The sequence below is a fragment of the Symphodus melops genome, assembly GCF_947650265.1.
Source record: "Symphodus melops genome assembly, chromosome: 8".
Lineage (NCBI taxonomy): Eukaryota > Metazoa > Chordata > Actinopteri > Labriformes > Labridae > Symphodus > Symphodus melops.
This window is the reverse complement of record NC_136698.1, coordinates 6,712,880-6,735,325: the sequence shown is the minus strand read 5'-3', so window position 1 is coordinate 6,735,325 and position 22,446 is coordinate 6,712,880. Positions and strand designations below refer to the sequence as shown.

Below are 22,446 nucleotides of genomic sequence, written 5' to 3'. Positions count from 1 at the left end.
TAACAAAAGAAACAGAGAAAGATACACTAGCAGGCAAAGGCACGAGAGAAAAGCAATGTTTTAAGAGCACTTTTATAAGGAACTTACGTTTTCTACAGACCTCAGATCAGCAGTAATTTATTCCATAAAAACGCCCCATGGTAACTAAATGCACTTTCAAAAGATTTTGGATGGACTTTTGTTAAATTTAGCAGACTTGTATACTGTACCTGATGATCTGAGGGGTCTTAGTTAGTGTGGAGGTCAGAGAGATATTGAAGTGCCATTCCATGTAATGCTTTGTGAACCAGAGAAGTGCAGGAGAAGTAAAGCATGACCAATAGATGCTTTTTAAATAAAAACAACAATAACATACATGTGATAATTGTGTAATGTTACATAAGAAGAGGCTATAAAAAGTTGTTATAATATAATGTAATAAAAAAAAACAAAGAAACAAACTACATATCGACCTTTTCTTTAATATTAAACAAAGATTTGGATTGGTTGCTTTAATCATATTGTACATTCTAAGCATATAATCTATGAATACTAGTTTAATTTCATTTTCTCACCTTCAGTCTTTCTTCGGTGCTGCTTTAATTAAACTCCCTGTGGATCAATGGTGTCTTATCTTATCTTCTTATCTCATCAAATAACGGACTACTTAGCAGAAACAAATAGGTGCCACGCCCACAAACACACACGCACACACACACACACACACACACACACACACACACACACACACACATTATATAGCAAGTCATTAGTTGTTGTACTGCAGTATTAAATGTGTTTTTGTTTTGAGAGATGACTGAAGAAACGTGACACACAGTTACACTCTCTGTGTAAGTGTGTGTGTGTGTGTGTGTGTGTGTGTGTGTGTGTGTGTGTGTGTGTGTGTGTGCGTGCGTGCGTGTGTGTGTGTGTTAGAGGAAGGGAGGAGGGCCCCAGACAGACAGCGTGGCTGCAGTGCCGCAGCAACACTTCACGTCCTGTCTTCTTCCAGCAGCACAGCTGCTGCTCTCAAAGCAACAGCAACACAAGAGGGTTTAGCAGCTTTGACAGGACATTTTGGAGACATTTCCTGCTACTGTTCATCTTCTGAGCTCACACAAACACAAGGTGGATTTAATGACTAAGTGGAGTAAGGACCACTGTCACGGTTAGCTGGCAGAGACAGCAACCCGGCCGGCCGCAGCTGGGAGCTGAAAGGCTAACTGGTGTTAGCCGGGGAAACCATCATCTGCACAGACAGCGCTGCGTTGACGCCCACTCATAACGGTACGCGACGATGCTACATAACCCATATGTGACTATTTGAATCAAGAAATGGTTTGTGTTTTATGTTTTAGTGGATTTATTTAATGATAACAAGGGTATGTCAGGCTCATCGTGAGCTGTTAGCTCGTGAAGAAGACATCTAGCTATCCTTATTAATTGCCTGAAATGGTTGTCGCCTGTGGGCAAAAGAGGAATAGAGTCATTAGAGTCATAGAGTTACCTAGTCATACAGCTTATTTCATTGTTACTTAAAGATAACCACATCGAGGGCTCACATTATGATGTAGCTGTCATCCCCTCACACTAAACCTTAGCTATCCTGCTGCTAGCCAGTGTGAACAGTGACATGCTCTAGTTGATGCTAATGTTGTTGTTTGTGTTTTCCTCTCATCCCATCACATGTTTTGGTGACAAGGTGAAGATGGACTGAAACATGAAGGGTGGAGCTGTCCCAGGGTTCAAATAGGAGGGCATCTCTCTTGGGTATGTTGACATATTACTCTTCTTTCAATCTCTCTCTCTGTATTCAGTGAGGTCCAGTATTTACAGTCTGTGCTGTGGTCCTCGATCTGTATATCTACTGAGTACACAAACAGGACTGTGTCAGATCTCTGAGTTTAAAATATAGTTTAAAAAAATGGCTCACGTTTTCACAAAGGACTTCTCAAAACCATGCTGTTGTTTTATGTCTTATCCTTATGTTAACCACAAACACGCTTTGCTTTCAACTGAGTAAAAGTGTGACCCAGCTAACCTGTAACTGTTGTGTTTCTGTATTCAAAGCGATCTCCTGTCTCTAGGCAAATGTTTCCCCACTCCCCACATCCTGTGTTGTGAGGAAGCTTCCTCTTTTGTCCCTAAGTGCTTCAGCTGCATCCTGATCAGGGTCACAGAGCGCAGATCAGCTCAATAGCTGCTCTGAAAGCTCAATTGTTCCAACTTTGTCATTTATTTTTTTATTTTTTGGTATTTATTTAATGCTGTCATTATTTCGGTTTGCTGAAATTGTATGAACATTTGCTTCATTTTGTCTTGTTTTGCTTTGTGACAAGTGTTTTCCACTTGGCGTTTTGCCTCAGTGTTATACTTTATACTTTATTTCAGACCAATAGGTCTATATCAACATAAAAAACCACATCCTGAGGTCATGTAAAAAAAAAAAAAAGTTGCAGACGAAGCAGCAGAGTTGGCTTTACAACTTTACAACACTATTATGAGAATATTTGCTTGTATGTCAATGCTACGTGTTGTTCAGCGTCATCACACTATCAACAAAAGAGAGGAGAAACATTCTGCAGCCTTTTTATTACGTGCATGGAGATCGTAGCGGTCACATGTTGTGTCTGTGGCTCTTTTTTAAATCAAAATGCACATCGGGACACTAAAATAAAATAATTATTTTCAGGCTGCTATGTTCTTTTGTTTTGTTCTAATGCCAGTGTTTGTATAGGCCGATAGTGCGTGTGGCTCTGTACAATGTTGAATGCTTTAACCACCTCGAGGGACCGTGGCGGTCCCCGGTCACTGGCACCCTTACTTTGGGTGTCACAGGCTGAAAAGTTTGGGAACCCCTGGTCTACAGTATATAATGAAATATATTCATTTGTTTTGGGTTGCTTACTTTGTAGTTCCAGTTTACTGTTACAGTCAGAGTTGTAAAGAAACCTTAAAACATTCATTTAAAAATGTTGGAAGCAAAATGTAGAGAAAAATGAATCTGTTAGCAAAGAAGTTGGTAATTAATTTAGTACTTTTTAATTAATTAATCATCATGTCAGCTTCAGGGTTGTAGTGTAGAAATCCACCAGTTGCTCTGAGTTTAAAACATCTGTTTAAAAAGCAGTATTTTTAATATGAAAGCAATTTACCAGGCTGAGTAAATGGGAAAGATTCGAGACGAGGCTAACTTTTATTTGAGTTGCCTCCGTTTCAGAGGTCGTCCTCCTCCTCAGATAAAATGTGTTTCTGTGCTGTTTTCTTTCATGCTGAATGACCTCTTTGGATACCCGAAGACCTCTTTGTTCTCAGGCCAGGCAGTTCTGTCCCCTAACTCAATGTACATCAACACTGTTGCTCGGCTCAGTAATAAAACCAATGCTTTTGTGCTTAGATGCTCTACTGATACGTCTCTCTATAAAAACACAGAAACAAAAACGGTCCTGTCTAGTTACCTTCTGTTTCAAACCTTTAACCTGATAATAAATATTGTGAAAAGATGCTCTGAAGATACGTCGATGGAAGTTCAGTTCAGTTTTACGTGACATTGTTTTCCTTCATAGCCATGAACTGATCAAATGTATTTTACTTTCAAGAAGTACTACGAGTTTTATTTTCGGTTTCCTCCTTCAGTTCAGTGTTCAGCGCGGTATGATTACAGGATTTTGTTCAGTCAACAAGATTCCTTTCCGGTTAACAAAACACACAAATGTCAAACTTCTTCCTGGATGTTTCCCCTTTACTTTCAGATTTAGGAAGTACAAAGCTCTTAAAGCCTGGTCATTATGTTCAAATCAAGTCCTTAATGTGGTCTGTTTTTAAAATGAAATGAAGCATTACATTTATATACAAGACGAAACAACATCTGGGCTGTGAGTGCAGCCTGTGGGTAAGATTTTTCTATGCCAGTTTTACACATGTCATGGGAGCTCAGCGGCCAGTCCAGTACTTGTTTTAGTCTCTCTGCTGTTTGGTTGAGTGAACATGCGGCTTGTTCTCTTAACTCAGTGAGCACAGCTGAGCCTCAGCGACAAGCGAGCGAGTTCACCGAGCGCCTCCACAGACTCTCTTCAACCAAAAGTAGCTCACATTTTGAAATGAAGCTGATTGAAAAACAGTTGAAAAATGTTCTTAATTCCATCACTTGAATTGTATATCAAACACGGGGACACGGGGTGGATAAATGGGTATAGGCATGGATGCGTGAAGGAATTGCTCACCTATGCAGGCAGACTGCCCCGGAAATCTTCCTCAGTTGCTTGTTCATACATTCAGCTCACAGTGGGAGACCATCCCTGGTTGGGGGGGAGGGAGGGATCTCAGCAAGCAATAAAAAATACACAAGTGGCAGAAGATGCAACCGAGTCAGACCGTTTGAGCGTGTATGCTCCGTGTAGTTTGACACATTCACAATATCTTCATAAGAGTGGAAGAGGAGATACTGGCAAAGAGAAAACATCAAGAAGTAGTTTGATTATGTGCATGGAGAAAGTACAGTTGATGCACACATACAGTCTATAGTTGTGCATTGGTTGCAGGGTATAGTCTTACTGGAACCCTGCTTCTGCTTGCTCAGTGAAGTTTCCTGCTGTGTTCTTACATCAGCACATCTGACTTAAGGACAGGAAAAATGTAGGGTGAAGTCGGAGTGAAAAATGTGACTGTTTGCGTCACACATGCAGATCACCTCGGGAGTTTTCAGACGGTTTTCATGAGTTCTGTCCGAGTGTGAAAGCACTGTTACATCAACGACAGGCTGTTAAGACCCAGACTGTCTACTGTATGTCTATGAGAAGGTTTAAAGGCTGGATTAAAATTCGACGGCATGTTGAGCAATATTTGTTATCGACTTTGGTCGTGAAATCAGCATTACAGTGCAATCAAATGACATAGTTCACAGTCATAAAATAACATGCTTCAGTTTTCAGAGGGCACACAGACAGTTGCTCAGTTGGCAACACTGCACCTCATGTGTGACCACTAGGTCACCTTGAAAGTTGTGCACATGCACCTTTGAGCAATGAGAGTCAGCCCCGTCAACCACGCGTCGGTGTTTGTGACGAACAGCAGAGCGGAAACATCTGACCTGCCGATCACTGCTTTTTACATTTTAGTGTCACCAGTGTGGCTTTGGCTTCGCTGGACTTTTTGTGTCTTGTTGATAGATAGATAGATAGATAGATACTTTATTGATCCCGAGGGAAATTCAAGTTGTTGTTGTACACGCTGAGGACTGGAACTCGCCTTAACGTGTTGATATCTTTCAGGTCTGGCTCTGCAGCGTGACTGTGTGACTGAGCTGGGAGACAGCGGGGAAGATGCCTCCCAGGCCGTCCTCAGGGGAGCTATGGGGCATCCACTTGATGCCTCCCAGGTATGAAACATTAGATTTCCTTGCAACATATGAATATGTTCTTATATAATTATGTATCCAGTCTGTTATTGTGTTATTTCTAATATACTTTATATTTCATGTTGTGTGCCGGAAAATCTCAAATTGAATTGGCCCCCCGGGGACGAATAAAGTTTTTTGAATTGAATTGAAAAGCTAATTTTTGCAAAGAGTAAATCAAGTAAATGATGAAATCAGTAATCCTCCTCGTGTGACGATGCTGATTGTGTCTGCAGGATCCTGGTGGACTGCCTGCTACCCAATGGGATGATTCTGACCCTGGAGTGTCTCCGTGAGGCCACGCTCATCACCATCAAACATGAGCTTTTCAAAGAGGCCAGGAAATATCCCCTCCATCACCTCCTACAGGAGGAGACGTCTTACATCTTTGTCAGTGTGACACAGGTACGAATTCACAATCTCAATTTTAATATCCGGGAGCGAGAGGAATCCATCTAAATAATAAAATGGAAATCCATTATTGAAAGTTTGATGGAAATAGACAGATACATATAAAGGAGACTTTCTCTGGAGTTGACGCAGCTGCCGAAGGTTATTAATATGGCCTGTAGCTTCCTACTCTGTGAAAATGTGAGGTAGGCTGTAGATGTGTTGCGTACAGCTCACCTCTTGCTTGCCTCTCTACATAACTGCTTGGGAAAAAAAAAAAAACCTTTGCTGGTTTTTAAAATACACCACACTTCACACTTTTTCAAAACATATGTTCTCCTCCTGGAGGAAAGGCTTCGCATCTAAAAGAAAATCACCCAAAGCTCTCTGAAAAAGTGGAATACATTGAACACTACTGTTGTGTTTTTGTTTCCTTTGGTCAGGAAGCCGAGCGGGAGGAGTTCTATGATGAGACCCGCAGGCTGTGTGACCTCCGACTCTTCCAGCCCTTCCTCAAGGTCATTGAACCGGTGGGCAACAGAGAGGAAAAGATCCTCAACAGAGAGATTGGTGAGATGGTTTCTCTTCTCTTCGCATCGGTCCTGTTGTAGACTTGGTCTCTTTTTTTTCCTTTCTTTTTTTTTTGAATTTATATGATCTATAGACGATGCCGAAAGCTTACAAAAAAGAGTTTGTCTGAGGCAAACTAAGCTCAGTATTTGCTGGCTTTATGAATAAAGTTTTGGATGACAGCGTACTCGGATAAATGTAATATTTAATTTGTTTGGATAAATGCTTTAGTCCATTTAAGATGAATACATATTTTACTTAAAAACAATGACTATGCTTCCTGTTCCATCAGGATTTGCCATTGGTATGCCAGTGTGTGAGTTTGACCTGGTGAAGGACCCCGAGGTTCAGGACTTCAGGAGAAACATCCTGAATGTGTGCAAAGACTCTGTAGAGCTGAGAGATGCCAGCGGACCCCACAGTAGAGCCCTGTATGTTTACCCACCCAATGTGGAATCTACACAGGACCTGCCCAAACACATCTTCAGCAAACTGGACAAAGGTAGGCGACTGATTCAGTCAGTGTGTGATGAATAAAAGACGAGTATTACTCAGGTAGAAGGTATGTTGTATATAAATAAACAGCAAGAGAGCACTAAGAGACAACAAGAGGTGCACAGCGAATCAGAAGTGGTTATTAGCCTCTCATTAATATTTAATACCTGCTAGCCAGCCTTTAAAAAGGAACAACAGCAATGGGCATGGTAGTCAATGAATTGATTGTGCGGCTATTAGTGCAAAGCTACACTCGATAAATACATGCAGACCGTGGTATGATGATGCTCCAGTAGAATTTGATTTATTGAATTTATTTTTCTCCGTCGTCATGACGATCATTTTTTTTTATCTCCTTTTTTGTTGTTGTAGGTCAGATCATTGTTGTGATTTGGGTGATTGTTTCTCCAAACAACGACAAACAGAAATATACATTGAAGATCAACCACGACTGTGTGCCCGAACAGGTAGGTTGAACTCACTCTAAGACGTAAATATGAGTCTTAAGGGACAGCGTCTGCACTTTTATTTTGCACACGTAATTGATGGGTGTGTGACACAGTCTGTTGTCCATGTATCTTAACTCAAAGGTGATTGCAGAGGCCATTCGTAAGAAGACGCGCAGCATGCTGCTGTCCCCAGAGCAGCTCAAGATGTGTGTTCAGGAATATCAGGGTAAATACATCCTCAAAGTTTGTGGCTGTGATGAGTACCTGCTGGAAAAGTACCCCATCAGCCAGTATAAGGTAAGAGGTTTCATTAGATTTATAGAGCTATGGATGTAAGATACACAGGCATCCCAGGTTCATGAAAGAAAAAAAAAGCCGATATGTGAGGGTGAAATTGTTTTTTATTTGTGATTGTTTTAAATCACCAAATAGAGCGAGAAACCAATGCACCATGCAGTTGGCAACTAGCTCATGTACTTTCGCTAAAGTTTTTTATCCCCCTTTTTTTAGTATCTTGGTTTGGTGTTTGTTGTTGGTGCAGGGATAACTTCTCATCATTGTGACTTTTGATCTGAAAAAAAAGTAAATCATAAATAGTATTAAAAAGTCTGAAAGGTCGTTTCTACAGGCAGTAGAACATTTTCTCAAAGGTTTGTTGATTTGAACTGATGGTTTCATGAAGATGGATCTGCAGAGTCTTAGTTTCAAAGTGTAAACAATTGTTGGAGGGGCTTTGCGCTCAGATCCCTTTTAAACTTTGTTTTTTGGAAAAGCGAGCATCTGTCTTGGAAACGCTGCTTGAGGATTATGTCTTGAAACAAATCAGGCTGGATCAGGGTCAGGGCTGATTCGGGATTTGTTGACTTTATTCAGTATCAGGATATAACTTCAGATCTGTTTCTGATTCATGGTTAGTTTGAAACAGTCAAAACAACTGGCCTTTAATTAGGTTACATGAACGTGTCCTAATGGTCAATGTCTCGAGCCTGTGCTGGGATTCATGTAATCTGAGGCAGGCCAGAATAAAATATGCATAAAGTTCACTGTTTGCTCCACTGTGACTCAGCTCCATTGTGACTGTGAGTCAGCTGCTTCACTTGATTACAGTTATGACCAAATAACTCAAGCAGTCCTGCGAACCATCATTTTCACTGTCCTCTTCTTTTTTCCGTTTTACTTTCTAGTATATCCGTAGTTGCATCATGCTGAGCAGGATGCCTAACCTGATGCTAATGGCTAAGGACAGCCTGTACACTCAGTTGCCCACAGACAACTTTGTCATGCCTTCATACTCGAGACGCATCTCCACGGCAACATCCTACATGAACGGGGAAGCAGCTGCCAAGTCGCTGTGGACGATCAACGGAACCCTGCGAATACGAATCCTCTGTGCCACTTATGTCAACGTGAATATACGGGACATAGACAAGGTGGGGGGACGCACAGTTCTTACAGGAATATACTGTATGTGCTGGGGAGAAATATATATACACACACACACACTCTGCTGTCTCTGCTGATCAGTCAAATTCAGAGGAATAGTCTGTTGTGACATATATGTGAGAAGACGCTTAGAGTTGTTCAAATGTAATGTAAATGTCCATCAGGATAGTATTTCTGTAGGTTTATGAATCCAATCCAGTATTTGAAACATATTTGAATGTTTCTTTCGAGGAATATCACTTCTACAAGGTTCCCAATCCTCCTGTTCTCTCACGTCCTGCTGAAGCTAACAGTCACTGCCCAGGTCTCATCTGAACAGAGAGTTGTTTTGGCTCATGGCTGGCTGGCTGTCGCGAATCATTTGTGTAAATGTAACCTGTCTTTGCAAAAGTGCTGGACTGCATACCATTGAACTGTAAAGAGCATTTAACATGACAGCTGTTACATGCTATTAATTGCATGATTCTGACCTCACCTGACCTATGAACCTGCAGCTTCATAATCGTGCAGTGTGTACACATCACCTTGAATGTATTTGCTCTTTGTTGTCTTTCTCCTGTATAGATATATGTGAGAACAGGCATTTACCATGGAGGGGAGCAGATGTGTGACAATGTCAACACTCAGAGAGTACCCTGCTCTAACCCCAGGTAATTACTCACCTCACAATACCATACTTTACTCACAAGTGTAGTCTCTTAATACACCCTCTTATCATAAAAAAGGGCATTTTTAGATATAGTTACAAATACATGTCACAGCAATAATACAGTAAAATGAATACCTTAAAAATCAACCAATTATAGTATGACTTAGACAACATTCACTGCTACAGTAATTTACTGTAAGTGGTCTCAGGCATGAGGGGTAAAGTTAACTGTTTAAGCTGAACAGTAACACTAACTGCCGTATTATATTACTCTTAAAGCAAACCGTGGGCCCTGGTGAGACTAAAAGAAAAGTGCTGCTACTTAAATATAAATATGTCTCACTTTCTAAAAAAAGGTTTTCTAATGGTGCAGGTTAATTTCCCCCACTGTTATAGCAGTCCTAGCTACTCTAAATGGTCATTTCCTTTAGGTCCTCTTTTTGTCGGTTGCAGCCTGACCTCTGACCCCCTGTCAGCCTGCAGGTTCCTTTCTTAAAAAATGATCCTCTTATGTTTGTATTTGACTTCTTTAATGTCTTTTATTGCACTTTGTTCTCTCTTTAAAGGTGGAATGAGTGGCTCACCTACGATATGTATATCCCAGACATACCCCGCGCTGCCAGACTCTGCCTCTCCATCTGCTCTGTCAAGGGCAGGAAGGGAGCCAAAGAGGTAAGAGCAGGGAGAGCAGGAAGGGAAATGTCTCTGCAGTGTGTGTTAACAACGGACAGGAAGTGGACTGGAAGTGCATCACCAGGCCATTTGAAAAACACTGTTTTAAGTGCTTCCCAAATGGCCTGGTGATGGAGGTCATCTCAGAGTTTGGGAGCACAGATTTAAAAAAAACCCTGAAACCCCTTGTCTTCAGATGGGCTCTGGGTACAACCAGCAAACGGCCATGATGATGATGATGATGAGTGATAAACCTAGGGGCTTGGACTTGTTGTGCTTTAATACATGACTATAGAACTTTAAAATCTATTCAGTGCTGCAGCATTTTTAACCAGATGAGCGCAGTGAAGGGAAGCCTGAGTTTTACACGGTATAGAAGGCTTTACAGAAGATCAAAAATAAAGCATGAATCAACCTTTTTATGTCATCAAAGGATAACAAGGCGCTATATATGAGCTGATGTAATCCAATCCAAACAAATACCTGAACGTCCTCATACAAACTATATGCTGTATTAGAGATAGGCAGACAGTGCTACAGTTGTCACAGTCTATAGATAGCAGAGAGCAAACAACCTTCATGTGTCCGGATGTTTTAACACCGGCGTGCGAACCCATCCTGAAGGGTCCTACTGTATATGCTATGTGTACTGTTCTGTGGGTGAGCTGACCCTTTTGTATGTGTCACTCTGAGTACAAGTGTCCAAGGCAAATGGGAGCTGCGGTATCAACTGTGGTTCTGTTTAAATACTAATCAGCCACGGGCAGCGCGGTGGCAGAAAACAGCCACAGAAACCTAATCAGCTGCAGAGACTTTTCCATTCATGCTGTTATATGTTCTGCTCCTGTGAAGCCACTTTGATAACTCGTTGTCAAAGCGAGAGAGTTGAAACTGTATGCATACTTAAAATATTCAATTTTTATTATTAACATAATATCTTCAAAGAAATTAATTGTTATAATTTTTTTTAATTTAAAATAAAACATTTATAATATTGAATGTGTTGAGAATAACATTGATATAATCAATATACATGCATCTTATTTCAAATGAAAATAACACTCTGGTCTGTTTTTCACCATCTGTCGGTGTTTTTGTCCATTTGGTCTCATTCCTGTAACAAACACCCACGCTCGTTGATTAATCTTCCATCTCTTTGTGCTGAAAAGCTGGAAGAGAGAGCGGTGTGTGGAGTGTATCAATGAGTGCCAGACATAGATATTGTAACAGACACCTGGGGGGGGTGAGCCCTGTCCCATTACGCGCCATGCTAGTCGTGGGTCAGGTTTAGCGGATGTTCTTTCATGCCTCGCCTGAATTAAAGATAAACACTTCTCTACAGCTGCCTTTTGTTCCAGCACTTACTATAAATAGGTGCATTTTGACTAGCTGTCTGCACGTAACTCTACCCGCCTGTGTGTAGAGGCAGTGTGCTGCCCTTTGTCCCCTCGGTTCCATTGCTGCACCTTAGTGAAGACTCAATCTGAAGCTCAAGATCTTATCTTAAACATTTCCTCAGCCTTTGTGTAGGTTGCATTGTATACTGTTGAAGTTCAAAGTTTACTCAAGGAGCTTCATAGTGGAAGGAAAGCCACGGTTGTACAACTTTCTAAAGCCTTTTGATTTGCCTGTCGTTGGTTTAACACTGCTAGCTCATAATTCAGTGCTCATATGAAGGTTCAGAGTGTAATTGAATGAAGTGCCAAGAGAGAGGCAGCAACATTTCCTAGCTTATCAACTTAACCTTGAATAAGAGGAAGCAAGTCATTATAAATGTAGCTGGGCCTCTTCCTAGATCATCTTAAAGGCTTTACAAATCAATCAACAACCGCAAGCAGATTTAAAAATGTACAAACTTCATTAAAAACCAACCACATACAACTTTTAATCCCCTTTTTAATACATCCCTGTGAAACCAGGTAAAGTTAATTATCAGCATGCTGCAGCCAAACACACCGAGCTGAGAGTCGAAAACTTCACTGACTGAGCATGGAAACTCCGACCGTCCCACCCATCACCAACGAAGTATCATAAAAATGAACAGTGCATTAATATTTCTAATTACTCTGGGTGTGTCATTGGGGAAGCTGAACCACACTAGGTTAAAGATAAACATTCACACTAGATTAACTGAGCAGACCAAAACCCATAGCTTGGTGTTCTGTGCTCTCAATTGGCTAACGGAGCTGTGTAAAATAAAATGTAATGACCTTTTAATCAGTCTACCAGCTTGTTTTGGATGTTTTTTCTGAGTCCCCTGTGAGACTACACACTCCTACACGGCAAGTCCAAGAATATGTTGGTGTTAAAAGCCTGTTTGTTTAAAGAAATATCACCATCTGTGTTTGTTTCTTTCTCTCATGAGCTTCTGATATCTCTCTCTTTCCCTGCGTCGCTCTCTCTCCTCTTCAGGAGCACTGCCCGCTGGCTTGGGGTAATATCAACTTGTTCGACTACACACACACTCTGGTGGCCAACAAGATGGCTCTGAACCTCTGGCCTGTCCCTCATGGCCTTGAAGACCTCCTCAATCCCATAGGAGTCACTGGATCCAACCCTAACAAGGTGCTCAGATTCAGCATCTTTTACAGGATCTCTTTGACTGTGCTCTGTTTTTATTTGTGGACTGTGCCTGGAGTAAGCTACAGTGAAAGTTGCAATCTTGATTGCAGTTTGATATATTTGTGAGATGCTGTGATTAGGTCATATGATAATATCATTCCTCTCTTAATTGTAGGAAACCCCGTGTCTGGAGCTGGAGTTTGACCACTTTAGTTGTCCGGTCAAATACCCAGAAATGAATGCAGTGGAGGATCATGCAAACTGGACCATCTCACGGGAGCTGGGGTTTAACTACAACCTCTCTGGACAGGTGATAACTTGTGACCTAGCTACTGTTCTTGGATTTGCTGGAGGACATTGTCTTCTTTTCTGGTTATCCTTCTGTCGGTCACATTTTTGTGACCTCCATATCTCAAAGAGCTTCTATGGAGAATCTTTAAATTCAGGAGAACAACATTGTTCAAAATGTTGAACATACTAACACGTATCATGTCCCTGGCTTCAGTTACATTTAATTTAAAAGAAGATGAATATTGATATACAGACACCCTGTTTCTGCACAAGCTATTTTCTATTACTCAAACACTGAAATTGGAAATTTGAAAAAAAGAAAAAAAAAGAAAAAGATTTCAGGTAATGAGCTGTTTGACCTAAGCAGCTTGTGCACAAAAGAAAGAAAGGAGCAGCACAAATCAGCGAAGGAGTTTTCTTTTTTTCCATTTGTACGATCAAAAGTAGCAATAATTTGCTGCTGCCGCTGTTCTGCACCCTTAAATAAGCCTCCACACCACAGTCTGTAAATATATATTACACTGCACGCATAACGATCCCCTCATGATATCAAGGAATATCGAGTGATATGTTCAAAACGCAGCTCATTTTATCTTCATGTCTTTAACGTACTGCTGATAAATATTCTAAAAAATAAAGCCACAAAATAAGTGTGATGTGAACGTTAAGGAAGTTATCTGTGCAGATTTAATTGTTAACAATTATATATAACCTACATAAATAGGATGTGACCTTTCACCATGCTAACTCCAGGTACAGTGTAATCCTGGTGGGAACACTATGTACTGTAGTAAAGAAAGGGCGAATAGAAATGATTTTTCTTGCTTGAATAATCTGCCTTTTGGATTTTTTATAAAGTGTTTAGTTAAAGATGTAATTTTAGGTCATGAGGTGATGCGTCAATATCCAGACTAACAGTAACTACGTCGGCCTGTTTTTGACTTCCTAACTCTTTTCATATGACTCAGGCCTGCCACTGTGTTCTGTTGTGTTCAGTTATTCATGATGGTGCTGCCTTATCAGATTTCCTGATGATGTTTGGCACGACATCACCATGACTTCTGATGTGAGAGGATGTGAACAGTGTGAGACGACATGTTAAGTTATTCATGATGTGTGTGACAAATGTGACAAGTGCCAAACTAAATACATGGTGTTATGAGATAGACATCATCCTGGCCCTGAAAGGGTCTGATCATGTCTAATTAAAAAACTCAAATCTATATGAAGATCGCAGTCGTACAACCGAGTTGATCATTTCTTTTAGAAAGATGTTTTCTGCCTTTTCTCTTCTCAAAAAGTAGATAAATCCCTGAACTGAAATCCTCATCATGGTTATAAGAGCCTTAAAGTGGATGTTCACATGGCTGGCTGCATTGCGGCTGTACAGCTGTGCTTCTGCTTTGTCCCAGTTTTAATGTCACTTAGGAACATATGCATTTATAATCTAGCTAGTGCTAGGTTAGCAGCGTTACCATTCTATAGAGCTCAATCTGATTATGATGTGTTGACTGAAGATTTGTGCCTGTTTTGAGCATGACAACTTTTATTGTCCTCAATAGACACTTTGTCGTAAATCATTCCAATGCACGTACAGTGGATAAGACAGGCCGACCCCATGTCGTTCACTTTTATGTTATCTCAGTTCATGCCTTGTGCACTGATCTGAAAGTGTTGTTCCCCCTTTAAAAAGAACTGTGGTTGAAAATCTCAATGAACTATGAATACAATACAAGAGTTGTAACTTAGTATATACTGGGATGAACATAGACTTACATGTGTTTCATGTGGCATGTTGTAACAGGTCCAGAACTGACTGTAATGTGTGGCTTTATCTACGATGGGAAATATGTGACTTCACTGCCTTAGCTTATAAGCAGGCTATTTCTAATTGGTTCTGACTCCCTTATTCCTAGCTGGTCCAATATAGACCACCTGGACCTGTTGGTCTTAGGGCATAAAAGTCCAAACTCCAGTGTCTCTCTCTCTCTCTCTCTCGCTTCACAACATCCCCCATTCATTTATGAACAACATTCCCATTCCCACTTCTGACCTTACTGACAGACACACTCCATGTCTGCAGTCATTACTGTAATCGTTTACTTCCTTACAATAAATCAGTAGTTATTGAATAGTATGATAAATGTAGCAATCATAAGGTTTTTCATTCTTTTGTCTTGCAGAGTAACCGTGTGGCCAGAGATCACGCTCTGACAGAGAGCGACATTGAGCAGCTGAGGCAGCTGAGTAACAGGGACCCTCTTTCAGAAATCACTGAGCAGGAGAAAGACTTCCTCTGGAGACACAGGTAACCGCAGCAAGACTACAGATACATTTACCCTTTAGCACTTGAAATACTACATCATGTAGAGGCATGAATTACACATGGCTTGTATTTCATAGGACAGACTTGTTTGTCCTGTAGCTGTGTGTACATTTTCTGCAGTGTCTCCCCCAGCCTGTTCAGTTCACCACCCCGATGATAAGCAGAGTCTGAGTCGCACTCTTATCTGTTAGTGTTGGATCACACACACACACACACACACACACACACACACACACACACACACACACACACACACACACACACACATACTGTGCATTGCAAAGATGGTGCAAGCAAACAAGGAGTCTCACTCATGTCTGAAAATAAATCACACCCTTTTTATTACTCTTACTGATTTATTGATTTATCATTTGAAAAACCGTAGTGTCCTGATATTTAATATTTGTTAAAGATTTGAAGAAAAACATGATTTTCTCGATAAGCACCATCACCTTTAAATATTGTCCATTTAGTATTTAGTCCCCTCATGTTTACAGCATGTAAGCAAAGCCCGACATGCTCAAATAGCCTACTGTGAACTATCTTTAGTATGTAATGGGATCATTTTTAGCTTTACAAAATAACACAACATTGAAATCTTCTTAGCCTAATTCTCTAAGAAGAGAAACATCTGTCACAATTTAAAATGCTAAGAAAGAGATATGGTTCCTTCCTTCATTTTTTGGGGCCTTTGACAACCTGTGATGAGGAGCGTGAAGGAAAATAAGTGTTTTTTTATTTTACTTTTTATTTATTATTATGCTGTTAAATAAAACCTTCTGTTAAACAAAGTTGAAGAAAAATGTGTGGTGGTTTGGGTGATCAGGCCCCCACTCCTAACAGATAAACCTTAGGGAAACACTGGACTGTATGATATTTCAGTAGCACCCAACTACATTCAATGAAAACTGATATCTGTGGGTGAAGACTTTTTTAGTAGTTACTGTACATGAGACAGTCCTCTCACTGTTAGTTCCTCCTCTGCTATGTTTTTTTAAAAATCTACAACACTTTTTCAGGCGTAAACCACAAACAAATTGTGCATACTTGATAAATACAAGACATCGTTTTTAAGCCGATATGCAGCATGTCTGTAAAAACAACAAGGCTTTATAACTAGGACACAGTCACGACAGGAAACCTCCCTCTGTTTGTCTACCAGGCACTACTGCATGAACATCCCAGAGATCCTTCCCAAGATCCTTCTGGCTGTCAAGTGGAACTCCAGAGATGAAGTTGCACAGGTAATGTAAAACCATGTCATACTCTGCCTGTTGTTCACATGTGTTGTATGCATATATCACATTTCACCTTTGTAGCTGATAAAAGAAGGAACACAGACATACCTCATGCTCACGTCCATACATTTGCTTTTTGAAGTAGTTAAGTCTGCAAACTGTGCAATTAAACTGTATATCTATTGTTTATTTCTATATGTGAGTTCTGCTATCATATATAAATATGTGTACAAAGACTATTGAATGATTGTTGTCGTTCTGTGTTTCCCAGATGTACTGTCTGTTAAAGGAATGGCCATCTATCCGTCCTGAGCAGGCCATGGAGCTGCTGGACTGTAACTACCCAGACCCCATGGTCAGACACTTTGCTGTCCGCTGCCTGGACAAATACCTGACTGATGACAAACTATCCCAGTACCTCATCCAGCTTGTACAGGTGGGTCTCACAGAGAGAAAGGGCTTTTGAGTTGACTGACGAAAGGAAGTGCTAAAAAGGAGTAGCTCATGATACGAAGACCTTTTATGTACCTAGTCATGTAACTGTTGGAGAGCAGCTTTTGTTTGGCCTTTTCTTTTGTGTTGAGCACTATCTTATCTGTAATCCTGCGGCTGGATTTGGAGTCATACTACCTGAAACAAGTAATCTGAACCTCCTCTCTGTATCTCCTCTTGTGCTCTTTCTCCTCTCTCGTCCTGTACTAGGTATTAAAATATGAACAGTATCTTGACAATCCCCTGTCCCGTTTCCTCCTGAAAAAGGCCCTGACCAATCAAAAGATTGGCCATTTCTTCTTCTGGCATCTCAAGTGAGTCACCGTTCAGCTTTCAGACGTGCCGGTTCATTTCTTTTGCATGTGTCGCTCTCAGAGGCTGAAAACGCTCTCCATGCTCCTCTCCCTCTTTCTCCCTTTGTCGCTTCCTCTCAGGTCAGAAATGCACAATAAAACAGTGAGCCAGAGGTTTGGGCTGCTGTTAGAGGCTTACTGCAGGGCCTGTGGCATGTACCTCAAACACCTGAGCAGACAAGTAGAGGCCATGGAGAAGCTCATTAACCTCACTGACATTCTCAAACAGGAGAAGAAGGATGAGACGCAGAAGGTAAGGAGGCTGGTGGCGCTAACACACAAACACACGAGAGATCCATCGTTTTACCAATGACACTAACCTGCTATCAATGACTGAAAAACTCTTTTGGGTTTGTGGCTTTCTTACGTGACACATCCCATAAATAAAAAATCACATGCATAGTGCATAGTGTTTATGTCTTGTATTATTTAAGTCTATTGTATTTTTTACCCCCCTTTATTTAATTAATGTAAATTTTCTCATAGCTGTTCTTTTTTTTCTTTTTTGCTATTGATGCTGTTTATATTACCTGTTTTTTACTGTTTTTTTAGCTGCTGTAACACCTGAATTTCCCCCATTGGGGGATCAATAAAGTCCATCCTTATCCTTACATGAACCAGTAAATGCCACGTGTGTGCCGGTTATCGGTTGAATCAAAACTTTGTTAAAATTGTTAATAAGCATAAGAGGGATAACGGCTTTAAAATGATGTGGTCGCTGCTCTTGTGGTCGACCGGTTGGTGCTTTTCCCTGCCTTCAAATTGCCCCACAGGAATAAATAAAGTTCTTTGAATTTATCCTTGATACACACATGCACGGTATACGCAAATGAATGTTTATATCGTTGTGTGTGTTTCTGTCTTGTGGAGGTCCAGATGCGGTTTCTGGTGGACCAGATGAAGAGACCGGACTACATGGATGCCTTGCAGAACTTCACCTCTCCCCTCAACCCTGCGCACCAACTAGGAAATCTGAGGTTAGGAAGCCGTCGCGAATGAGCAGCGGTTTAACAAACTGTACGCCGTGGTGAGTGGAAAAAAAATAAAGACGTCGTCTGATTTATTTGTGTGCAGGTTAGATGAATGCAGAATCATGTCGTCAGCGAAGAGGCCATTGTGGCTGAACTGGGAGAATCCTGACATCATGTCTGAGCTGCTCTTTCAGAACAATGAGCTCATCTTCAAAAATGGAGATGGTAACACACACACACACGCACGCACTCACACACTCATGAATACCCTGTGAAATCAAATATATCAAACAATTTGTGCTTACATTTGTCTCATGTACTGTAAGTTGGAACTTTTAATGGAACACCTACAACAGAGACAACGTTTTAAAGTATTTTATTAAAGCGTCTTTTTCTGCACTGAGGTGTGTAAACGCAAACATATGACGTTATATAGCTGCAGCTCTGTAGTTCAGGTTGTCCATCATGAAGGTTCGGGTGCTCAAAATTGTGTAAAAGTAAAAACAGGACAATTCCCATAAACCTTTCATGAAGGAACAACTCGCATCTTCACATATTGAAACGTCCCTGCCTTCGTGTGGCTTTGAAAGAGACTCTTTAGCTTTGCTTGCACTGAATGAGCTGTTGACTTTTTCCTGTGTGCTACAGAGCAATGCAGCGTGTTTACAATTGTCAGTGCTAAATGATGACACAAACAGTGAAGTGCTGTTAGAGGCATTAAGTTTGTCTTTACTCTTTTTATGTAACCTGCCTGTATGCTGAGAAATCATTAACTCAGTCTATGATTTGTGTGTTTGTGTTGTAGACTTGCGGCAGGACATGCTGACGTTGCAGATCATTAAAATTATGGAGAATATCTGGCAGAATCAGGGACTGGACCTGCGGTACTGCACACTTATGTTTCTCTTTCTTCTCTGCACTGTCGTTCTGCTTCAGCCTCTTTATTCTCTTCCCTCTGTCCTGCCCCAGTGCATGGAAGCTATGAATATCTCCTCTGTGTTTCCTCAGGATGCTCCCCTATGGCTGTCTGTCATTAGGAGACTGTGTGGGTCTCATTGAGGTGGTGCGCAGCTCCCACACCATCATGCAGATTCAGTGTAAAGGAGGGTTGAAAGGAGCACTGCAGTTCAACTCAAACACTCTGCATCAGTGGTTAAAGGACAAGAACAAGGGCGAGATGTGAGTGCTTATTTTCCCCTCATCTTTGCATCATTCATCAGCATAGAGCAGCCATTTGAGTGCAGAAAATGTCACTCTATGAAACGTCTTGAGGAAAATCTGCTAAAGTATAGAGCTCATTAGTATGTACTGTATATGTCTGTCTTAAATCTAAATGCTTAATTTAATTAGATATTTACTTTAATCTAATGCATCTCTTTCAGAACACACATCTAGTTTTGTCTGACTCTTTGGGCTTGTATCTACGCAGGTATGACATGGCTGTGGATCTCTTTACGAGGTCCTGTGCTGGCTACTGTGTAGCTACGTTTATCCTGGGGATTGGAGACAGACACAACAGCAACATCATGGTCAAAGACGACGGACAGGTACCTTACCTCCAGGATCTTGGGGCGTTTGACGTGAATCAATGGACATGATGCACAAACATGTTTACAAAATGACATGTTTGTACAAGATTTGAATTATACCCTGATCTCAGAAAGGTTCACTTAAGATCGGACTGGCGTAATGGACATTTCTGTAAACAAGAGTTAGATCGTCTTTGTTGAGTTTAATTCTGTTTTTTTTTTTAAATAGAATGAGCAGAAAAGACAGAGTGCAGAATAAGAACAGTCTGCAGCCTAGTTCAAAGAAGAAAAAAGGAAACAGGCTTTAAACAGTTGTATCAAAAGCAAGGTGTGGGTATCAACAACCTCTGTTGTCGAGCAGATTTCGGAGTTTAATGCTAAACTTAGACGGTGTTTGTATCTTAGTTTGAAGAAAGGCAGAAGGACCTGCAGAGGTTTTCTTGTAAAAAAGGAAGTTCATGCAGAGGTAACGTTCTCTGAAAAAAAGAACCTGCGGCAGCAACGTGTGACGTGAACTACGGTACTTCCTTAAATGTGGCAGACTGGACGCCACTGACTAAGCAATCCAAGTCTCACAATGTGAATATTTGTTGATTAAAAATGAGCAGTACCACAGTAGTCTAGTGGTTATGTTGCATGCCCCATGTACAGAGGTACATGTGGGTTCAAATCTGACCCTGGCCCTTTGCTGCCCTTTCCTCATTCATCTCTCTTCATCTGTCCTATCCAATAAAAACAAAAAAAGACAGCAAGACTAAGTGTCTTTCCCCTCCTCTGTAAAGAAGTTTGATATCCACAGTGAAAGATTGGGGTTGATGCCTTTGGTTTTCCTGTGGGTGTAAAGAAGATAAGCACAGAGGAAATGTACTTGTAAGAGTTCCTAAACGTTGACTTCCTGCTTTCATCTGTGTGTTGCTCTCGTCCAGTTATTTCACATAGATTTTGGTCATTTCCTGGATCATAAGAAGAAGAAATTTGGCTACAAGAGGGAGCGAGTGCCCTTTGTACTGACACAAGACTTCCTCATTGTCATCAGCAAGGGATCCCAGGAGTGTGCCAAGACCAAAGAGTTTGAGAGGTACTCAAGCATCTGTTCTCTTCTTTTCTATCTGATACTTACAAATGCTGCAACAACAAAGGTTAGCTTTTGAGTCACAAACATTTACCTTTTTTGGTTTATATTTTGGAAATGAACTCTTGGCTCACTTCCCTCTGTTGGTTAAGTTTCCACTCAACTTGCCCAACTAACTTCAACATGAGAAGTTCCTCGAGCCCTCCGTGAGATCCTCTTGTATCACTGACTGATTGTGTAAGAGGGAGAGAAAGGAAGGCACAGAGCGAGAACAACACAGCAAAATATGACATAAGGAAAAAAATAAAAATAAATCACATAAATTGTTGAGCATCGTTCTTGTGTGAAGACGGTCTATGGCACATTTTACCCCATTACACATCATCCAGTCTGTCATTTTCAGCATGGCATCAGTTCTTGGATAGCTGACACATTTTTCTAAGTGCACACACTTTATACTTAAAAATGATGCATAAACTGAGTGTGATGAGGAGTTTTCTGGGATGCTTGTGAAATGACTTCTTCAGATGTCAGATGACTGGCACAGTGTTTCACGTTCCCTTTTTCCATCGCCCTCCAGGTTCCAGGAGATGTGTTATAAAGCTTACCTGGCGATCAGGCAGCATGCTAACCTCTTCATCAACCTGTTCTCCATGATGCTGGGCTCCGGCATGCCTGAGCTGCAGTCATTCGATGACATCGCTTACATAAGGAAGACGTTGGCTCTGGAGAAAAGCGAACAGGTAATAATGTGTTCTGCTGCGCTCATATCCTCCTCTCTCTGCTTCTTTTCTTTCTGTCAGCTTCCAGACGTTGCCTTTACAATCCTCTGCTGCATTATCTCATTATGAATCTGTTTTATCTGCTGAACGCAGGAGGCGTTGGACTATTTTATGAAACAGATGAACGATGCTCACCATGGAGGATGGACCACCAAGATGGACTGGATATTTCACACAATAAGACAGCATGCACTAAACTGATCTACTACACACAATCCCCCCCTCAAAAAAAAAAAAAAACCCACTACCACCATGGAGGATTGCTTCTAAAGAAACAGTTGATCTTACACCATGACACACTAGTCTTTAAAGGAATTTCAGTTCTCCGTTAAAGCAGACAAACCAGGCTGTCTGTTATTATGGAAGTTAGCAGCTTTTTTTTTTTTTCTTTTTACACCAGCACGATTTGTGTTTTTATAAACGAGGTTTTTCTGTCTGGTCTTGAAGATGCCCAAACGTAATGTCTTGCATCGTCCTCACACCCTTCTGAAGATGTGACCTGCCTGGCCGATGACTGGCTGTGCTTCCTCTTCCTGCCAACAGGACCGAACTGTGTGGGAGAGTTTGTCCTGCTGCTCTTTGCAGGAGGAAATTGAGATAACGTTGTGAAGATCTGCCAGTTTCAAAAAGTAGCCACAAAGCATAAACATCTTGCTGCTCTTCTGCTGTGTTAGTGCTGCAGCGTGGCTCCACCCAAGGGAAGAGGTGCTGGAAAACTTTTTGTTTTAATACATCATCAGAAATCAGCGGACACAACATGTCATACAGGAGTTGTTCCACACCGTTGC

General features: G+C 41.1%; 1 protein-coding gene across 1 annotated transcript; it reads left to right on the top strand.

Moving 5' to 3' along the window:
* Positions 1-922: 922 nt before the first annotated feature.
* On the top strand, positions 923-22,408 carry LOC306828397 (phosphatidylinositol 4,5-bisphosphate 3-kinase catalytic subunit alpha isoform-like). The gene is made up of 26 exons (XM_079350846.1): positions 923-1,266; positions 1,682-1,749; positions 5,250-5,356; positions 5,611-5,779; positions 6,208-6,334; positions 6,627-6,836; positions 7,202-7,296; positions 7,420-7,575; positions 8,463-8,708; positions 9,286-9,371; positions 9,937-10,042; positions 12,455-12,607; positions 12,780-12,914; positions 15,079-15,203; positions 16,384-16,465; positions 16,731-16,895; positions 17,162-17,265; positions 17,386-17,557; positions 18,175-18,281; positions 18,379-18,500; positions 19,081-19,159; positions 19,284-19,454; positions 19,705-19,822; positions 20,731-20,882; positions 21,457-21,619; positions 21,752-22,408. The coding sequence occupies exons 3-26, from the start codon at positions 5,301-5,303 to the stop codon at positions 21,857-21,859; spliced, it is 3,207 nt and encodes a 1,068-aa protein (XP_079206972.1). The 5' UTR covers positions 923-1,266; positions 1,682-1,749; positions 5,250-5,300; the 3' UTR covers positions 21,860-22,408.
* Positions 22,409-22,446: the final 38 nt, after the last annotated feature.